Source organism: Mesoplodon bidens (assembly GCF_964165515.1).
Source record: "Mesoplodon bidens genome assembly, chromosome: 3".
Taxonomy (NCBI): domain Eukaryota; kingdom Metazoa; phylum Chordata; class Mammalia; order Artiodactyla; family Ziphiidae; genus Mesoplodon; species Mesoplodon bidens.
The window spans coordinates 8,673,043-8,692,925 of NC_138178.1; the positions used below are offsets into that span (position 1 = coordinate 8,673,043).

At 43.7% G+C, this 19,883-nt stretch overlaps 1 protein-coding gene across 1 annotated transcript; it reads left to right on the plus strand.

Annotated features, from left to right (window-relative positions):
* Positions 1–1,299: 1,299 nt before the first annotated feature.
* PHYH (phytanoyl-CoA 2-hydroxylase) lies at positions 1,300–19,230 on the plus strand. The gene is made up of 9 exons (XM_081227281.1): positions 1,300–1,444; positions 5,018–5,076; positions 6,265–6,375; positions 7,015–7,183; positions 10,669–10,750; positions 12,149–12,330; positions 14,878–15,027; positions 16,910–17,041; positions 18,914–19,230. Exons 1-9 carry the CDS (start codon positions 1,370–1,372, stop codon positions 18,965–18,967), a joined length of 1,014 nt encoding a protein of 337 aa, XP_081083407.1. The 5' UTR covers positions 1,300–1,369; the 3' UTR covers positions 18,968–19,230.
* Positions 19,231–19,883: the final 653 nt, after the last annotated feature.

The window sequence follows — 19,883 nt, forward strand, 5'->3', positions numbered from 1 at the left end:
AAATCAGGATCTCAAAGAGATACATACAACCCCATGTTCACTGCAGCATTATTACAATAGCCAAGATATGGAAACAACCTAAGTGTCCATCAATGGGTGAATGGGTAAAGATGACGGGGTATATACATACAGCGGAATGTTATTCAGCCTTAATAAAGAAGAAAATCCTGCCATTTGCGACAACATGGATAAACCTTGAGAGCATAACGCTAAGTGAAATAAGCTAATCATAGAAGGACAAATACTACATGATATACTACTTGTATGTGGAATCTAAAGGAGTCAATCTCAAAAAAAAAAAAAAAAGTCAACCTCCTAGAAGCACAGAGGAGAATGATGGTTACCAGGGCATATGGGAGGAAGACATGGAGAGGTGGGTACAAAGGTCCAGTTATGCAAGAGAAAACATAGATCTGCAATACAGCACAGTGCCTGTAGCTAAAAATGCTTCATCCTATACTTAACGTTTGCTAAGAGAGTAGATCTTATGTTGTGTTCTTACCACACATACACATACACAAATGAGATAAACAGTGTGGGAGGAAACTGAGAGGCGATGGATGTTTATGTCCTTGATGGTGGTGATGGTTTCACGCACTCATCCCCAAACTCATCCCATCGGGGGAAAAAAAATTCTAGTTCTTTACTAAATTAAAAATTAGGGAACTCCCTGGCAGTCCAGTGGTTAGGGCCCCCCCCCGCCGCGCTTCCATTGCAGGGGGCACGGGTTCCATCCCTGGTCGGGGAACTAAGATCCCGCATGCTGCGTGGTCCGCCAAAAAAATAAAAATAAAAAAAATAAAAAATAATGTTATACTAGACCGTGGTTTAGACATTTCATAGAATCATTTATTTCCTACACTTCTTTAAAATGACCAAACTGTTTCTAATATTTCGGACTGGATTCCCACTAAATTAAAGGTCTCTTTCGGAAAGCACATGTTACTTCTAGGGCTGAACATTTGAAGTTTTATTCCTTCAGCAGTTTAGTGGAAGGATCAGTCATACAGCATAAAATAAGTGGAAACTATGCCATTAAGCATGAGTTATGTTCTGGCTGGATTTCCTCCTGGGCGATCTTACCCTAGTGACTGAGCCCTTGGGGACTAGCTTCCTGCTCTGTGTGACAAAGATGACCTCTGCGATCGGCTAGAAGCAAGGTGCGCAGGCAGCGGCCCCGCGCTGTAGTCGCCATGTGAAGCTGCGCGAAGCGCCCTTGGCCGCTCCCCGGAGGCGGCGCTTCCCCGAGCCCCGCGGCCCGGGTTGAGCTGCATCCGCGCCAAGCCCCGCCCGCCGCGCGGAGGCGGGGTCGCCCGCAGAGTTAAGTGCGGCCGAGGCCGGGCCACCGGGTGTCCCCCCGCCCGATGCCATGGACAAGGATCGCGCCTCCGCCCGCCTGCGCGTCTTGCTGCGACACCTCGGCGGCCGCTCGGCCGGGGCCGTCGTATCCTTTGGGTGCGCGGGGCTCGAGCAGGAAGGGTGGTGGCTATCAGGGCGCATCACACAGCCGCCGCGCCGGCTCTTCCTTGCTCCGCGCCGCCTGTCCCCGTGATGGTCACGTCTCTCCCGGGCCCTGGGGGCGAGGACAGGTGCGTCCCCAGGAGCCGGTGGTCCCCAAGGCCCCAGAGGGGACCGGCCCGCCCGGTAGGCCCGGGACTGCTGGCCCCAGCGACTGGAGTGGCGTCGCTGCAGGCTTCCCGGCCCTCAGGGCCTCTGTTCCCCGGCTTTGGGGGCGGGGGCGGTTGGGAAGTCGTTACCGAGCGGGCCTGCTCTCTGCTGGCTTGTCGCTTTCTGCACTTGGCCGCGCCTGATGGCCGCGGCTGCCCAGAGACCGAGACCGTAAACGGGGGCGCAGAGCTACCTGGAGGAGCCGCGGAGCCCTCTCAGGGCGGAGCCGCCTCCCAGCTCTTCCTTCTCCAGGGGAGCCCCGTGGAGCTTACACTGTCTCCTGGAGAAGGGCTGGGTGCCCTGTGTCCGCTCCTGGTCAGGCCTTGAGAAGTTAATCCCCGAGAGCATGTGTGCGCTACGGGCGTTGGATCCAGAGAGACGTCACTGTGACATAGAAGTCAAGTTGCTTTATAGAATTGTTTTTGCCTGCTCAGTTTAAGCGTTCTCATTCAGCGCGAACTTTTGGAAGCTCCGCAGAAAACTGGGCCTGGGATTTTTTTCCCTTGTGACCTGTTCTGCTATATTTAGGATCCTGAAATCCTTCCTAAAACGATCTTACTGGCTGTTTCTTTTACTTTCACTATTGCTCTCTCTGCCGAATTCCAAGCCTTGATGAATCAGAACCGTTGTAAATTTAAAATCTCATCCACAAACTGATGAAGGGAACCCAGGTGACTCTGTAATCTCCTGTTACGGTTGAGAAAACAGTCGAGGCTAGGAGAGGTGAAAACTCCTGACCAAGGTCATTTAAGGGAAGCAGTGGTTGTCAAAGTGCAGTCCCCGGACCAGCAGTATCAGCGTCACCTGGGCAATTGTTAAAAACGCAGATACTCAGGCTCATCTCAGACCTGTGGTATCAAAATACCTGGGCATGGAGCCCAGCGATCTGTTTGCACTTGTTTCTGATACATTTTAATTGTGAGAACCACCAATATACTGGGACTAGATATAACTGGAACTAGATTAAGGTTTCCGGGTCCAGACTGTCAATACTTTTATTTTTATTTATTTTGTTACTAAATTTATTTATTTCTGGCTGCGTTGGGTCTTCGTTGCTGCGCGTGGGCTTTCTCTAGTTGCTGCCGGCGGGGGCTACTACTCTTCGTTGCGGTTCGGGACTGATATCGGGACTGTCTCGGCATTTTGCTGAGAACAGCTGACAAAGAGGTTAACTCTCTCCCTTGGGGAAAACACAGTAGCTGGTAATTCTGACTCCTGGCGCCTGCCTCTCTCCTTGACGTTTGTTTTTGGCCCCACCGCGTGGCTTGTGGGATGTGGGATCTTAGTTCCCCGACCAGTAATTGAACCTGGGCCCTCCGCAGTTGGACCTCCAGGGAATTCCCATCTCCTTGACTATTATATTGTCCCATTTATATAAAGACATCATTCAAAAAGGTAACATGTTTAAGAGAAGTGACATTCTGAAAGTAACTCTTTAAGCTAAAGAAACAATGAAAAAAATGAGAAGAAAAAAACCAAGATGCTAAGTCAGTCATCTGTGATTACTGGATAGAAAACAAAAAGGAATTTCTAGTTCTTTAAGATATTTAAAATGATACTCTACTATGTGGATCATATTTTTCTTGGAGTCATTGTTTATTTTATAGACTTTTTTTTTCTTTTGGGAAACCATAGGTAATTCAGAGGCCTGTGAAAGGCTGTATTGCTGCTCTTAAATCTAAGGCAACTAGTGTTTCTTTTCTTTTTTTTTTTTATTTTTTTTTGGCTGTTCTGTGCAGCATGCGGGATCTTAGTTCCCAACCAGGGATCGAATCTGTGCCCTCTACCTTGGGAGCGTGGAGTCTTGACCACTGGACCTCCAGGGAAGTCCCTCTTTTGTCAATTTTTAATTGGGTTATTTATCTTTTTATTATTGAGTTGTAATAGTTCTTTATTATATTCTAGATACACGTCCCCCTATCAGATATATGATTGCAAACATTTTCTCCTGTTCTTTGGGTTGTCTTTTTGGTTTTTTAAACATCTTTATTGGAGTATAATTGCTTTACAATGGTGTGTTAGTTTCTGCTTTATAACAAAGTGAATCAGTTATACATACACCTATGTCCCCATATCTCTTCCCTCTTGCATCTCCCCCCCACCCTCCCTATCCCACCCCTCTAGGTGGACACAAAGCACCGAGCTGATCTCCCTTTGCTATGTGGCTGCTTCCCACTAGCTATTTTACATTTGGTAGTGTATATATGTCCATGCTACTCTCACTTTATCCCAGCTTACCCTTCCCCCTCCCCATGTCCTCAAGTCCATTCTCTACATCTGCATCTGTATTCCTGTCCTGCCCCTATGTTCATCAGAACCATTTTCCTTTTTAGATTCCATATATATATATATGTTAGCATATGGTATTTGTTTTTCTCTTTCTGACTTACTTCACTCTGTATGACAGACTCTAGGGCCATCCACCTCACTACAAATGACTCAGTTTTGTTTCTTTCTTTTATAATTTATTAATTAATTAATTTATTTTTGGCTGCGTTGGGTCTTCGTTGCTGTGCGTGGTCTTTCTCTAGTTGCGGTGAGCGGGGGCTACTCTTTCATTATGGTGCGCAGGCTTCTCACTGCAGTGGATTCTCTTGTTGCAGAGCATGGGCTCTAGACGCACGGGCTTCAGTAGTTGTGGCATGGGGGCTCAGTAGTTGTGGCTCGTTAGCTCTAGAGCGCAGGCTCAGTAGTTGTGGCGCATGGGCTTAGTTGCTCCGCGGCATGTGGGATCTTCCCGGACCAGGGCTCGAACCTGTGTCCCCTGCATTGGCAGGTGGATTCTTAACCACTGCGCCACCAGGGAAGTCCCAACAGCTCCTAGTCTTGAGCCAGGGTTGGCAAACATTTTCTATAAAGGTAGACTTTTTTTTTCTAATGATCAGCCAATATTGCTAATATTTTGGACTAGACTCCTACTAAGTTAAATTCCTCTTTTGAATGGCACACGTTTCTAGAATAGAGCCTTTCCATTTTTGTTCGTTCAGTAGTTTGGTGGGAGAAATAGCCGGGGGGGAATGAAATAGATGGAAACTCTGAATACCGTGTGGAAGCCTTGGCTCAGCTGTTTTCTGCTGGGTGACCTTGGACTAGTTACTGAGCTCTCCTAGCCTAGGGTTCCTGCTCTGTGCAACAGGAATAATAAAGCTCCTGGCTCGCAGCCACCTCCTCAGGCTGTTGTGAAATGAAATGAGGTAAGCAGCAGTGCAACAGAACTTACATGTGTAATCAGTTTGCTTGGGGACTACTCAGAGCCCGTCTTCCCTTGTGAAAACCAATCCGGGGCAGACGGTTTCTAGAAAAGGTTGACACCTAAATTTTACTTCATTTGCCTTAATTCACACCCTAGATAGCGCACCACACTTCAGGGACTGTTTCTCCTGCCAGCTTCCATCCTCAACAATTCCAGTGAGTAGATCTAATTTTAATTTTTAACCATACAATGTATATAAAGGTTTTTTTTTTTTTCTAGTGGTAACTAGGATTTAAAATACATGTTGCCCGATGAGAATTCATTATACAAATTCTCCATTTCCAGGATTTGTTCTAACAATCATGGAAAATTTTGAAGACCCTGACTTTTTCTATATGTATTTTAAAATTCAGAAAGGGGGAAAAATGTGAGAAAGTGCATAATCTTATTTTGTAAAATTCAGGCATGGTATATCTCATTTAAATTAGCCTGTTGTTTGGTTAGTCTGATGTATTAGCCAGCATCTTTGGTTTGTCTTAAAATCACCTTTGAAGTGGAAAACATTGATCTCCATGGAATATTCTCATAGGGTCACAGTTCCAAACCAGAGTAATGGACAGGGTGATCTGAGTTTGTGTGTGTGTGCTGTACACTTATTTAGATTTTTGTTACTTTTATTTCTTCTGTGAATGCATGAACTAGACAGTTAAAAATATAAAATATATTAGTTTCCCATCTGAAAAATCATACATGTTCATTACAGAATAAATTTTAAAATCAGAGAAATAGGAGGAATTTTAAAAAATCATCTATAATGACATTACATAAAGGCAATCACTATTAAAAATTTTTTTTGTACTTCCTTATAGTCTTTTTTTTAAACAAACTGTCTTGGTTTTACATCACTGTCATCATATTTTAATTTAATAGGCATTGTCCATGTTATTATATGCTCTTTTTTTTTTTTTGCGGTACGCGGGCCTCTCACTGCTGCGGCCTCTCCCGTTGCGGAGCACAGGCTCCAGATGCGCAGGCCCAGCGGCCATTGCCCATGGGCCCAGCCACGGCATGTGGGATCCTCCCGGACCGGGGCACGAACCCGCGTCCCCTGCATCAGCAGGCGGACTCTCAACCACTGCGCCACCAGGGAAGCCCTATGCTCTTTATTTTTAATGCTTGAGTCCTGTCCCATTGAATGGATATAATATGATTAGTTAATTACTCCTCCATTTCTTGGTGACAGTAATTAATGCTTTGGATCTAAAGCTTTAAAACTTTTTTCAGATTATTTCCTTGAGGTCTTCGAAATAAAAATGCTTAGTGGAAGAGTACATACATTTCTCAGGTTCTTGATGCATATTGTTAGGTTGTGATTTTTAAATTGAGATTTTTTTCTCCTTTAGGTATACTCGGGATAATAATGTTCTAAGCCTAGAACAGAGAAAATTTTATGAAGAAAATGGATTTCTTGTCATTAAAAATTTGGTGTCTGATGCTGATATTCAATATTTTAGGTACAGTAACACTATTTGTTATATAACAGAAATATGTATTATATGTGTGTAGTGGGAATATGAGTAAGATTAGCTTGTGTCTGTACAGATATTTTTCAGGGATTGGGCTTGTTAGGAAGTGGTTTGTTAGAACCTGGGCTCGAGCCAGGGTGGCTGGCTTTAATCTTAGCCCCGTCGCTTAACACTGTGTGTATGAGGCAATTCCTTAACCTTTCCATGCCTGTTTCCATATCTGCAAAACAGGGGAAATAACAGTACTTATGTCCTAGAGCTGTTTTTAGGACTAAATAGGTAAAATAGAGAGAGAATACTTTAAACAGGGCCTGGCTTAATGTAGTGCTAGGGGAAGTGTTGGCTCTTTTATTCAGCTGAAACCAACTCACACATATTTCCCCACTGGTCTGCTAAGCTAAGGAATATTTGAATTCTGGGAGCAAGTTTCAGCCTCACAGTTAGGAGGCAGGCACTCCTGAGTTGGCCATTTTCTGCTTCCTCCCATCAGAACTATTCAACCTGGGGCTAGAGGCCAACTTGGTGCAGAAAACCCACCCCCAAACCTTCGAGTCTTTCCACAGAACAAGGCCAGGGAGGTGCTTGGAGCCTGCGGTAATGACATCATTTACCAATTGAATTTTTTAGGGAAGAGTTTGAAAGAATCTGCAGAAAGGAGGTGAAACCACTGGGATTGATGGTGATGAGAGATGTGACCATTGCAAAATCAGAGTATGTGCCAAGTGAGAAAGTGATTACCAAGGTCCAAGATTTCCAAGAAGATAAGGAACTCTTCAGATACTGCACCCTCCCTGAGGTTCAAGGCCTTCTTGTGTTCTTTCTCTTTAAGCTAACTGCCCATCTGCATGCCTGCCTCTGAAATATTATTATTATTATTATTATTTAAACTTTATCTAGCCCTTTTCTACTGGGGTACTGGAATGGTGGTTCTCAATCAGAGACGGACATTTGGCAGTGTCTGGAGACATGTTTGCTTGTCAGGCAGGAGGAACGGTGTCCTGTTGGCTTCTAATGGGTGGAGGTCAGGGATGCTGTTATTTGGGCCCAGGGATGCTATAATGCACAGAAGAGTCCCTTCCCGCAAACAAAGAATTATCTAGCCCAAAATGTCAGTAGTGCCAAGACTGAGAAATCCTGCTTTTGCTAATTATTTTTGGTGAAGAAGAGCAGGAATTCTGTGGTAAGAGAGAGCCCTTCTCACACTTCATACAGGCACTTCCACAGGGGTGATAGTGCTGAGGCTATTTATTGTAATATCCATTTATTTTTTCTTTTTGTTTTATGATCTGGTCAGTAGAGGTGTGAGTTTGTTTTTAAATGTAAACTAGGGCCTCCCTGGTGGCGCAGTGGTTAAGAATCCACCTGCCAATGCAGGGGACACGGATTTGAGCCCTGGTCCGGGAAGATCCCACATGCCGCAGAGCAACTAAGCCCGTGCGCCACAACTACTGAGCCTGCGCTCTAGAGCCTGCGCGCCACAACTGCTGAAGCCTGAGTGCCTAGAACCTGTGCTCTACAACAGGAGAAGCCACCGCAATGAGAAGCCCATGCATTGCAACTAAGAGTAGCCCCTGCTCACCGCAACTAGAGAAAGCCTGCGCCCAGCAACCAAGACCCAACGCGGCCAAAAAAAAAAAAAAAAAAAAAAGCAAACAAATAAATGTAAACTAGTTTTTAAAAAATTATTATTTAAGAGTAGTTCATATTTATAAAAATATCCAAATAGTATGGAAGGACATGAAATGAAAAGTGAATTCTCCCACCCCCAGCACCACTCACTGTTCAGTTTTTTTATGTATTCATCTAGAATTATTTCAGGTATAATCAAGCATATCTGTATAACCCCACCTTTTGTGTGACAGGGAACATATTGGTTGTCACTTTGTTTTTCCACTTGCAATAGATCTGAGACATCTTTCCATATTAGTATCTATGGATCTACTTTATACTTTGTAAACTTGCACAGTATTCCATTGCATAAATGTACTACAGTTTATGACCATTTATTTAGAATGGTTTGAAAGGACACTTTGCACAAAGTACTTATTAGAAACTATAACCTCAAGTGCTGTTAAAAAATCTGATTCATGAAGAAAGACTGTACAGCTGAGCCACCTGGGATGTCGGGCCCCTTGGGTTGGGGGTGGGAGGAGAAGTGGCCCCTCTGAGCCATGCATGCTTCCCAACCTCAAGTCCTGTTATAGAAATGGAAGTTGTGTGGGTGGATCAAGGATAAAAAGCTGGAAATCACAGGCAACATGTAGTAGATTAAGCTCTATCGGGGCTTTCAGATTTCCTACCTCTGTAACGTGTGAACCACGTATCTGGTGGTTCATGCAATGATTTTTAGGAGGTAGGCATTCTTTTTTTTTTTTTTTTTTTTTTTTTTTTGCGGTACGCGGGCCTCTCACTGCTGTGGCCTCTCCCATTGCGGAGCACAGGCTCCGGACGCGCAGGCTCAGCGGCCATGGCTCATGGGTCCAGCCGCTCCGCGGCATGTGGGATCTTCCCAGACCAGGGCACGAACCCGCGTCCCCCGCATCGGCAGGCGGACTCCCAACCACTGCGCCACCAGGGAAGCCCGGTAGGCATTCTTTTAATAGCTGGGTATTTATTTTAATATGTATTGGAAAAATGAACCAGCACCTCAAATCCATGATTTCAAGAATATTATTAATCAGGATAAAACTAAGTAAAAGAGGGGCTTCCCTGGTGGCTCAGTGGTTAAGAATCCGCCTGCCAATGCAGGGGACACGGGTTCGAGCCCTGGTCCGGGAAGATCCCACAGGCCGCGGAGCAACTAAGCCCGTGTGCCACAACTACTGAAGCCCACGCACCTAGAGCCCATGAGCCACAACTACTGAGCTTGCGTGCTGCAACTACTGAAGCCCACGCACCTAGAGCCCTTGCTCCGCAACAAGAGAAGCCCCCGCAATGAGAAGCCCCCGCACCGCAACAAACAGTAGCCCTCGCTCGCCGCAACTAGAGAAAGCCTGTGCACAGCAACGAAAACGCAACGCAGCCAAAAAAAAAAATTTTTTTTTAAAAAGAAAAAAAAAACTAAGTAAAAGAAGTGAGTTAATTTAATTTAGGGAGAATATCGGCTAAATATACTGGGCAATTCTGCAAAGCAGGACAGAAACGGTGAGGATGGCTCTTGAATGACGAAGGTTTAGAAAATAGCAGCCTAAGTGAATACCAAAAAAAAAAAAAGACAAAAACAAACTTCTTATTAAAAAAACAAGCATGAGGCCTGACTCCTGAGATTTCTGTAACATTTCAAGTGTTTCATACTCCAACTGCCAAACACAAGAGATCAAATAGTGAGAAAGCCGTAGAATGTGCTTCATTTTTTGGAGTCAGACAGAAAGGGAGTTTGAATACCATCTTTTTCATTTAACTGGCTCTGCAAATGTAGGCATCTTATTCAAGTGGGGCATTCATTTCAAAGTATTATTAATGAATGGGGGCATTAATTTTCAGGGACTATTGTGAGGCTTAACCGAGCTGATGTGTCAATATATAGAAAGCCCCTGGCAGGTAGGAGGCAGGCAATGTTGAGTCCTTTCTTCTTTTTACCCCTTTCTAGTGGGTCTGAGGCAGGAGGTGGTCCTCCCTGTCACCTGCTCCCATTGCAGCTTATTCCTCGGAGCGTGGGTCTCAACCACATCGGCCCATGTCATTATGTGTTTAACATCTTTTTTCCCACCAGCATATAAACTCCTTTGGGGCAGGAACCTGCTTATCTTGTTCACTGTTGTGTCCCTATTTACTGTCACTCTGCCTGGGTTCAGAGGCCTTAGGAGGGAGTTGTTGAATTAATGGCCATGCTGATTGTGAAGTGGCCTCCAGGCCCCTGTTCTCCTGCCCTCGGGGTTACTCATGACAGCGGCAAACCTGTCGAGGCCTTTCGTGGTCCCTTCTTACGAAGAGTCTCCGTGAAGGGAAAGGAAGCTGCCTTCTCACTGGGCAACTGCCAACAGCTTTGGTGGAAAGAGGGCATTCTGCCCTTTGCAGTTGGTGTCTCACAGAGACTCAGGTCTCTCTTGTAGAAGAAGTACTCAGGTTTCCAGCTGGCTCCAAAAAGCCTGTTTAGTTCAGAGTGTTGTCAATTTCCAGTGATTTCCAGTTGCTGACTTTTCCATGGTTTGTTTGCAAGGTTGTGAAATATCGATGGATTGTTTTAAACAATTGCCATCTGAGTTCTTCTAGAGATAGATGTACTTTGTGCCACCTGCCTATGTGTCTGATTCCCCATGAACTTTTTCCCCTCTCCCTTAGATTCTGAAATATGTGGAGTGCTTCACTGGACCCAATATTATGGCCATGCATACAATGCTGATAAACAAACCTCCAGATTCTGGTAAAGAGCTCTTATTTCTAAAGTAGAAGCAACAACAACAACAAAAAGTGTTTAAGTACATAAGGTTGATGTTCTAACTAATTGCAATGTGTACAACTGCTAAACTCTGCATAAATGAATATATGTACTTTTGTTTAAGTCTTAAGATAGCTTACATCATAAAAACATTGAAGTGTAGGGTTATCGCTGGGTTTTTACACAACTGGCTTCTGAAAGATGCAGTTTAGTAAACACGACTGTCCCTACACCCCAGAGGCTGTTATTCAACATCTCTAAGCCTTGTTACCAGTCTCACCCCTGCATGAGAGTGTGGACTTTGCCTTCCTGATCTAAAGACATTATTATTACTACCAAAGTTAAAACTATGCTTATAAATCAGATACCACAGTTATTCTTAAAATTTCCTGTGCTTGCTAAAATGTAGCTTCTAAGACCTCCCTCCTAGAGAGACTGATTCAGAAAACAGAACCCAGGAATCTGCATTTTTATTAACCATACCCAGAGATGCTAATGCAGATGGCTCTTGGGCCACACTGAGAAATTCAGCTGTACCAGCGGTAGTAAATCGGCCATTAGAGATTCTTGATCCTTTTCTACTTTGTCCTCCTCCTGATGGCTGGGAGAGGTTTACGTGACAGGTCTGTAGTTTAACATCAAGTCTTTCCCTCCTTGGGTGTCTTGCCTGGAGAGATCCGGTGGCCTGGGGGAACCACGTTCAGAGGGCAAAACTAGGGAAAAATGTAAACGTGGGCCCAGTATCTCTGATTCTCCACATTGATTGTACACCAAATGCTTCTAGTTTGGTGGGGAAACCTCTGAGAGGCCTTTTATTTATTTATTTAGTTAGTTAGTTAATTAACGAATATATTTTTTTTGTACCAGGCACTTTGAAGGCTATCAGAGGACCTCAGATTTGACCACTCTCTTTAATTAATCAGCCTTTTTTTGGGAATACTAAGCTCTGTGCCCAAACCAGAGTTAGGAAGGAATAAAGCACAACAGAGATGATGACATGTGTATAGCATGCTAGAAAACAGTGTAAAGTAGTCCTTGGCTACCCGAAGCCCAGAAAGAATTACAGGATCCAGAGTTACTGTGCTGATGGGAATTCTCTGGTGGTCTAGCACCTAGGATTCCATGCTTCCACTGCAAAGGGCATGGGTTCAATCCCTGGTTGGGGAACTAAGATCCCTCATGCCTCGTGGCATGGCCAAAAAAAAAGACAGTCACTGTGCTGATTCAATGTTCCAATTTGGTGCTTACCTGTTGAGGCTGGTTTTCTTTAGCATTGTTTCATCTGTTTGCTTTTGCAGGGATAGGTCATTGTTCTGGTTTTTCAGGCAGAGGAGAAGAATTCTGAGACTTGAGTTTATTTTTTAACAGCAGGTTCTGTTTTAGGCAAGAAGACATCCCGTCACCCCTTGCACCAGGATCTGCACTATTTCCCCTTCAGGCCCAGCAATAGCATCGTTTGTGCCTGGACAGCCATGGAGCACATCGACCGGAACAACGGCTGTCTGGTTGTGCTCCCAGGGACACACAAAGGCCCCTTGAAAACACACGATTATCCCCAGTGGGAGGTAAGTCTGCCTGGTGGCTGAGTCTTGATCAGAATCTTTTGTTGTTTTGATTTCACATCGGTATACATAAGGAGCTTTGCCAATAAGATGACATTTCCTTTCTTAGCAAAACATTCTTCTAGGATTTAGAATAAGGATCAGGGAAAATTCAAGGATGTCAGATAAAATGATTGTCTTTGTTCTTTCAACAAGTGCTTGAAAGCCAACCAAAGTGGGGAACTTTGGTGATGCTATAAAAGATCTGAGATTATGAAGCTTAAGTGCAGAGGTAAGACACAAACACGGCAACACCAGATGTGTATGCCAAGTGCCACATGAGCCTTACACCCTGACTGGTGGGTCTCGCAGTAAAGAAGTGGGATCATCTCCTTCCAGCTGAACAGACCGGCAGAGAGAGGCTCTGGGGAGGACTGAGTAGTATCCTGTTGCGCGGCTGTTCACGGTTTATCGATTCAGCTGATGATACTGGAGGACTTTAATGCTTTGGGGCCCATGAGTGATGAGATCAAATTGGTTCTTCAAGGCGATAACCTTGTGGTCTGGCACAGAATGTACTGCAGGTGTAAGAGTCCAGAGGCAGAAAAAACAGAGAGGAGACTCTTAGCATTTTAGGTATAAGGCAATAATGTCTCAAAAATCCCATAATGATGATCAAGGTGGGAAGAGCACCTGTTGTTAAGGCAGACAGAATAGACACGGTTCTGTGGGATGTAAAGAATATGGCTCTCAGGACTTCTGTGCCAACTAGTGAGAATTCTTCTTTTTTTAAAAAAATTAATTAATTTTATTTTTGGCTGCATTGGGTCTTTGTTGCTGCGCATGGGCTTTCTCTAGTTGTGGCGAGTGGGAGCTACTCTTCGTTGCGGTGTGCGGGCTTCTCACTGCAGTGTCTTCTCTTGTTGCGGAGCGTGGGCTCTAGGTGCGCGGGCTTCAGTAGTTGTGGCGCACGGGCTTAGTTGCTCCGCGGCATGTGGGATCTTCCCGGACCAGGGATCGAACCCGTGTCCCCTGCATCGGCAGGCAGATTCTTAACTACTGAACCACCAGGGAAGCCCCTAGTTAGAATTCTTGCACTGAGGATTAGTGCTAAGTGAAAATATTTGAGTCTAGATTCTGATATAAAATCTGAAATTCGTCGATTAAGTTGAGGTTTAGGAAAGGTTGGTGCAAGCAACAGAAGTGGGTTTTCACTGACTTCAGCCGAAGGGAATGTTTTGGAGGGCTGCAGGGGCAGGCAGAATCGGTGGGAAGGCTGGCCAGCTCTGGGGGTTGGGGGATGGGGAAGGAAAGCCGGAGTCCTTGCTCGGTGGGAACAGTTGGGTGCTGTACCTGGCATGGGCAGTGAACCCTGACTACGTCCGGTCCGGTCTCTTCGATCCTCTGCTCAGATTCGAAGTGGCCACAGTGGGAGGTCAGATTAGCTTATCTTGGTTACATATCAACCCTGTGCACAGAGAGAAGCTCACTGGGTCAAAGTCCCAATACTGTGCAGTACAAAAGTAGTCATTCCCCAAACAGAATTTGTATTTGGGGTAGTCTTAGGAAAGGAAATGGGATGCTGCCCTCCAAAGACCCATAAAGGTTTGCACTTTGTCACTTCTCATTTTAGCTTCTTCCATAAAGACATAACCATTACCTAATACAGTGACTAACTTTGAAAATAGTTATAAACAAACATAATGTTTTATTTATTTTATTATTTTTAAAAATTATTCTTTATTTTATTTATTTATTTTTGGCTGCATTGGGTCTTCGTTGCTGCACGTGGGCTTTCTCTAGTTGCGGCGAGCGGGGGCTACTCTTCGTTGTGGTGCGCGGGCTTGTCATTGCGGTGGCTTCTCTTGTTGCGGAGCACGGGCTCTAGGCTCGCGGGCTTCAGGAGCTGTGGCGTGTGGGCTCTAGAGCGCAGGCTCAGCAGTTGTGGCGCACGGGCTTAGTTGCTCTGTGGCATGTGGGATCTTCCCGGAACAGGGATGGAACCTGCGTCCCCTGCATTGGCAGGCAGATTCTTAACCACTGCACCGCCAGGGAAGTCCCCATAATGTTATAATTTACTATTCTTTCTTTACTCTGCATGTGACATGAGTGGTTTTTCAGCCCAGAAAAACTGAGTATTTTCTCTCCCCTGGTTTGGGAGAATAGTTAGCTTCTCAGAGATGCTCCTGAGTAACAGAAGAATGATTTATGCCAAGTTCCAGGTGGGAAAGAATGATTATGGGTTAACCTGGAAAGGTGGTCTCCTGCATTACCACAAAATGCAAAGCTGATCTAGATCTTCATTTATAATTCAGTAATGAAGGGTAGGTGGAAATTCCAAATTTTTCATCCGGTCTAAAAAGTCCAAGATTTTAACATCACCGTGTGGCTTTCTAAAACCAGTCATCTGAGAAGCTTTGGTATATGTAAGTTATCTTTTTTTAATCTAATTTATTTATCTGTTTCTCTTGGAAGAACTTGGAGAAGCTTTGTTTTTTCCTGATGAGTCACTGATAAGGGTTTTAGTTAGTGGCTTCCTCACATCTGGACTTGGCTTCTCTCGTGTTTTAGGGAGGGGTTAACATCATGTTCCACGGGATCCAGGACTATGACAAAAATAATGACCGGGTGCACCTCCTGATGGAGAAAGGAGACACCGTTTTCTTTCATCCTTTGCTCATCCATGGATCTGGTCGGAACAAAAGTCAAGGATTCCGGAAGGTATACATTCACATCACAGCTCTTTCTGAAGATGGACGGGTCAGGAACAAAAGTGCCATGATATATTCAAAGTTAAAGAATCTGTGACTTTTAACTAAACTGCCCTTTAGTCTGGTTTACTTAGCAGGAAATCTATTTGCCTCCCTCATGCTTTCTTGCTCACAGCAGCAAGGAGCCAGGTGACCTCAGGATCCCAGCCTCCTGAACATTCATGGAATTGCTTCAGAGTGAGAGCTTCCTTAATTGGAAGCTGCTCGCCTATGGTTTCAGAGGCAAAAACAAAGGCGGACATACCAAATAAGAACATCTGGAATGTACACAGCTCATATAAGAGGAACGTTTGTAATATTATTGCTACTGGGGAAAATATTAGTGATCGGAAAGGAAGGTCTGAACTGGCCACCTGGAAATCAGACGTGGCCATGTGTTTCACCCCTTAGCCTCAGTGTTTTCCATTTCGTGATTTCAGTGCTTACATTAAAAATGGATATAATTTCTCATAAATTCCCAGATTTCTTGCCTCTCTAAGATTCCACAGATCTGACGATACTATGGGCTCACATTTCCCTACGATGACATGGCTGTTTATACTAAGTATTAGGGGCTTCTTTGGGGCTGAGTGAAGTTTTCCAGTCTGTCACAACAATCCCTTTTGTCACCCTGAGGCTGAGGGTTAGTTGTCAGATTTCATCTTCCATTCATTCAAATATCCACCAGGCTCAATGAGCCTGGTGAGGGAGGACCATGAGACAAGAAGGCACTCCCCTCAGGGGTACCCCAAAACCTCAGCAGTCCAGTTACATAATATTTTAATGTAGTAGTTAAAAAAATCAAAATTAATGCCAAAAAATCCATGGTGAGCACAATGCCAAAATTTTAAAGATGAGGTCAGACCCTCCACTACCATGACCCTGAGAACTGTGCAAAGGGGTACAGGCACTACGCTGGAAATAATGTGTTTTAATATACTGACTATAATTTTTCAATATTTTTTAACTGCTTTAATGTTTGGGGAAATACTAACCACTAAAAAATACATAAAAGGGTACAGGTAGGACTGTACATTTTTTCCCTTTTGCCTCAGGCTCCAATATGGCTTGGTATAGCACTAGGGCTTCCATGGGAAATAAAGTCTGTGACTCAGCTGCCTAGAAATTTGATATTTGGGGCAAAGTAGGAAGCTCTTCTGATGGGTGCGGTCACCCTAAGATAACTAACCTATGACAAGGAAGGTGAGTTTTAACTACCGCCTTGCAAGTTAGATCTGTTTATAAGTCCTTCAAGAATGGGGAGAACCAAGGAACTTGCATCTTACCTTCAGAAGCAAATAAGGTGGGTATTGTATGTGAATGCGATCAAACTTTAAACATCCTTCTGATTCAAGAGGGGTGTCTGCCTATTATTTCGTTTGCAAGGTCTTTTCAGTTTTTTCACCCCATAATCTGTGGCCATTGAAATACTAACTCATTACAAACTTAACTGAGTAACTTCTGTAACTGAGGTGATAAGAAACCCTGCAATACATTCCTTTGTAGGACTTGGCAGTATCCACTCATTAGAAAAATCAAATGCTAAAAAGTTAAAGACTTCTTACTTACATAATTCTGTTCCCTGCCCCATATATACCTTTGGAAAATAAATAACACAGCTAGTGAAAAACGTCATGTAATTTCTCAATTAGCCTTTAGCTGGGTGGGAAAAAAAGCAGCTGAGCCATCAAGAGACTGATTTAGGACACATGGGAACAGCATTCAATCTAGAAATCAAATGCTCAGTGACAGAACTGACTTTCTAAAAGAAGCCTCCTTGCTTGGTTGCTGGTATTAACGGGGTGGTTTTTGTTTGTTTGTTTTTGTAACATGAACCGATTCACTTTGCACAGGCAATTTCCTGCCATTTTGCGGATGCCAACTGCCACTACATCGATGTGAAGGGTACCAGTCAAGAAAACATTGGAGAGGAAGTTTTAGAGGTAGCCAGTAAAATCCATGGAGTGAAAGACGTCAGCCTGAAGGTATGTTTGTATGAAATAACAAGGTAAAGATCTTGGTTTTTTCTTTTCTTCAGATGCTTAATAATTTTTATACCTGATTTAATTTGGAAGTGTAAAATGCTTGGGTTTAGAGCTTGTTTCGGAAACATTGCTGAGACCTAAGAATGACAGTGGAGTTTGTTTGTACTACTTGCTTCCCCAGCGTGGGAGACCTGAATCCTGTAAGTCTCTGGGCTGTCCTGTGGTACGCAGGCCATTGTGTTGCAGAACGGACAGGTAGGAGAGGAAGTAGATAACAAATTCAGAGGAGAGGAAATGGAGGACAAGGCTACCTTCTGAACGCACACATTTTAAAGGTTTGGGCTGTCAATCATAGGCCTCCTTTGTTTGTAAAGAGAGTATATGCGTTTGGAATTCCAGTAAGACTCCCAGAAAGCAATTCTCAAGCAAGTGTTTGTTTGGGTCAGTTTGCATCCGGAGTTTAATGCGAGCCTGCATGTAGCAGAGATGAGAGATCACTGGTGCTTGTCATAGCGGGCGTGAGACAGTATTTCATATGCTTTCCTAATTAATACACCTCATCTGTAGATAATCTGTTTTTAACTGGTGAACATTCCATGCTGCTGCTGATCGATAACAAGTTATCAGTCAAGGCAAATAAATAAACTTATTTGCATCGTAGATTATGTACATTTTAGCATCAGAACCAAGAAGCTGACCCTACTTGTTAAATGTGCATTTGCATTAGATAACGAAGTGCATCTATTCTGGGGGCGACATGACCCCCAAGTAGGCTGAGTGTAATGATAACTCAGGGCCTTCTAGTACTCTGAAGAGCCTTGCTCACCAAAGGCAGGGTACCACCTTCTGAAACAACTTCCCAGCGCACAAATCTTCCTCTACCCTTAACCCCTTTTCTCTTTAGAATGTATGAATGTATCCCATATCTGAAAATGCTCTGGTCTCACATTTGCACATCCTGGAAGTCTTATCCTTCTCCCTTTGTCCAGTACTTAAATGTCCTACAAAGGCAACATATTTTGCCAGCTGGAGCTTCCATCCAACACCCTGAATTTCAAGGCAGGAAAAAAATGTATATATTATGTTTGAAGTCTGTCACAGTTGTACTAAATGAATCAGTTCCTGTATTTTTCGTTACTCTCTCAGCTGTAGTTCATTGGCTTTACTTAAAAGAACAATACTAACTTTTGCTGTAGAGTTCTTTGTCAGGTACAAAAGCACGTTCATATCCGTTTTCTTCTTTTCTTCACCAAAACCCAGTGGAGCAGTCATTATAGCTCCAAGTTCTTAATGAGAAAATGAAGAGTTCAAGAGATTGCCCTCAATTATGTAAGTGATGGAGATTTCAGAGTCAGGTCCAGTTCCAAAATCGTTCTTCCCAGGATACCTTGCTGTTTGCTCAAAAATAAACAAGGAAGTCTGAGTTGTTTTATTAGGAACAAAGAAGAAAAAAACCAAACCAGTAGCCCAGGACATCATTTTCATGATAATGATCGAATCAGGGGTAGAAAACTCAGAATGGGGCAGGCAAACATCACCAAGGAAAGCAGGAGCTTGGGTACTAAACTGTTTGTATCGCAACCAGACTTAAAAGCCAGTTCCAACACCTGTAATCAACACGAGTGCCAAGTAAAACAAGACTGACACGAGTGGGGACTCACTGTCCTGGCTTACAAAACATGATTTTAGATGTTGGCAGGTACATTGATTGGAGTCTCAGAATGTGGTTTATTTACTGTTATGACTATTGTGGACTTTTTTTTTTCTTTTTTGTATTTAACCACTTGTAGATGCTAGTAATCCACTTTGTCTTATGGTGAATAGGCAAATCAAAGTGTCCCATAAACTCATTGTGTTTGGTATTATTTCCAGGATGTTTGGAGATTTCGAGCACGCGTTGTGAAAGGAGAAAGAATCAACCTTTGAAATAGCCCTTTGCTCGAACTCTTTTCAAGAAAACCAGGATGGAACAAGGTCTCGGAGGAAAACCTTTTCTCAATGAGATGATGTAATCTTTTCTATCCACTTGATAACAAAATCGAAGTGCACAGATCCGGTACTTAATTGCATACGGGTAATTCTGCAGCACGGTGGCGTGGCTTTAATGGACATAAAATTAGTAAAAGTGAAATATTACTGTTTTAAGGAAAACTTGGGGTTGCAACTAATAAAGGTGATGCATAATTGAAGTCTGTTTGATCAGTTTCTTTCATTCAATTAGCTTTTTACCCAAGCAGGGATTAATGTTCTGAAATGCAAAGCCCACCACCTCCCAATTTTGTGTTGTGAGAGATTTCTTTTCAAATCTGGCACAATGAATATTAGAGGCACAGTTAGTGGAGGGCCTAAGAAGGGCATCAGGGAGTAAAACTGGGGGTGGAGACTCATGTTCTGACACAGGATTTCCTTCCATGGCCACTCCTGCCCAACCAACCTCCTTAAAGACTGGATCTTTCCAAGTCTTTTTCTCTAAAGAGAGAAGACCAGGGTAACTTTCTCTGCCAATTCATATTGGGCAGGGCAGCATTTACGAATGAAATCTAACCTCTTTCAAGGTCTTGGAAAATGCTTAGATACTTTTTTTTTTAACATCTTTATTGGAGTATAATTGCTTTACAATGGTGTGTTAGTTTCTGCTTTATAACAATAGCCAGGACATGGAAGCAACCTAAGTGTCCATTATCAGATGAATGGATAAAGAAGATGTGGCACATATATACAATGGAATATTACTCAGCCATAAAAAGAAACGAAATTGAGATATTTGTAGTGAGGTGGATGGACCTAGAGTCCGTCATACAGAGTGAAGTAAGTCAGAAAGAGAAAAATAAATATCGTATGG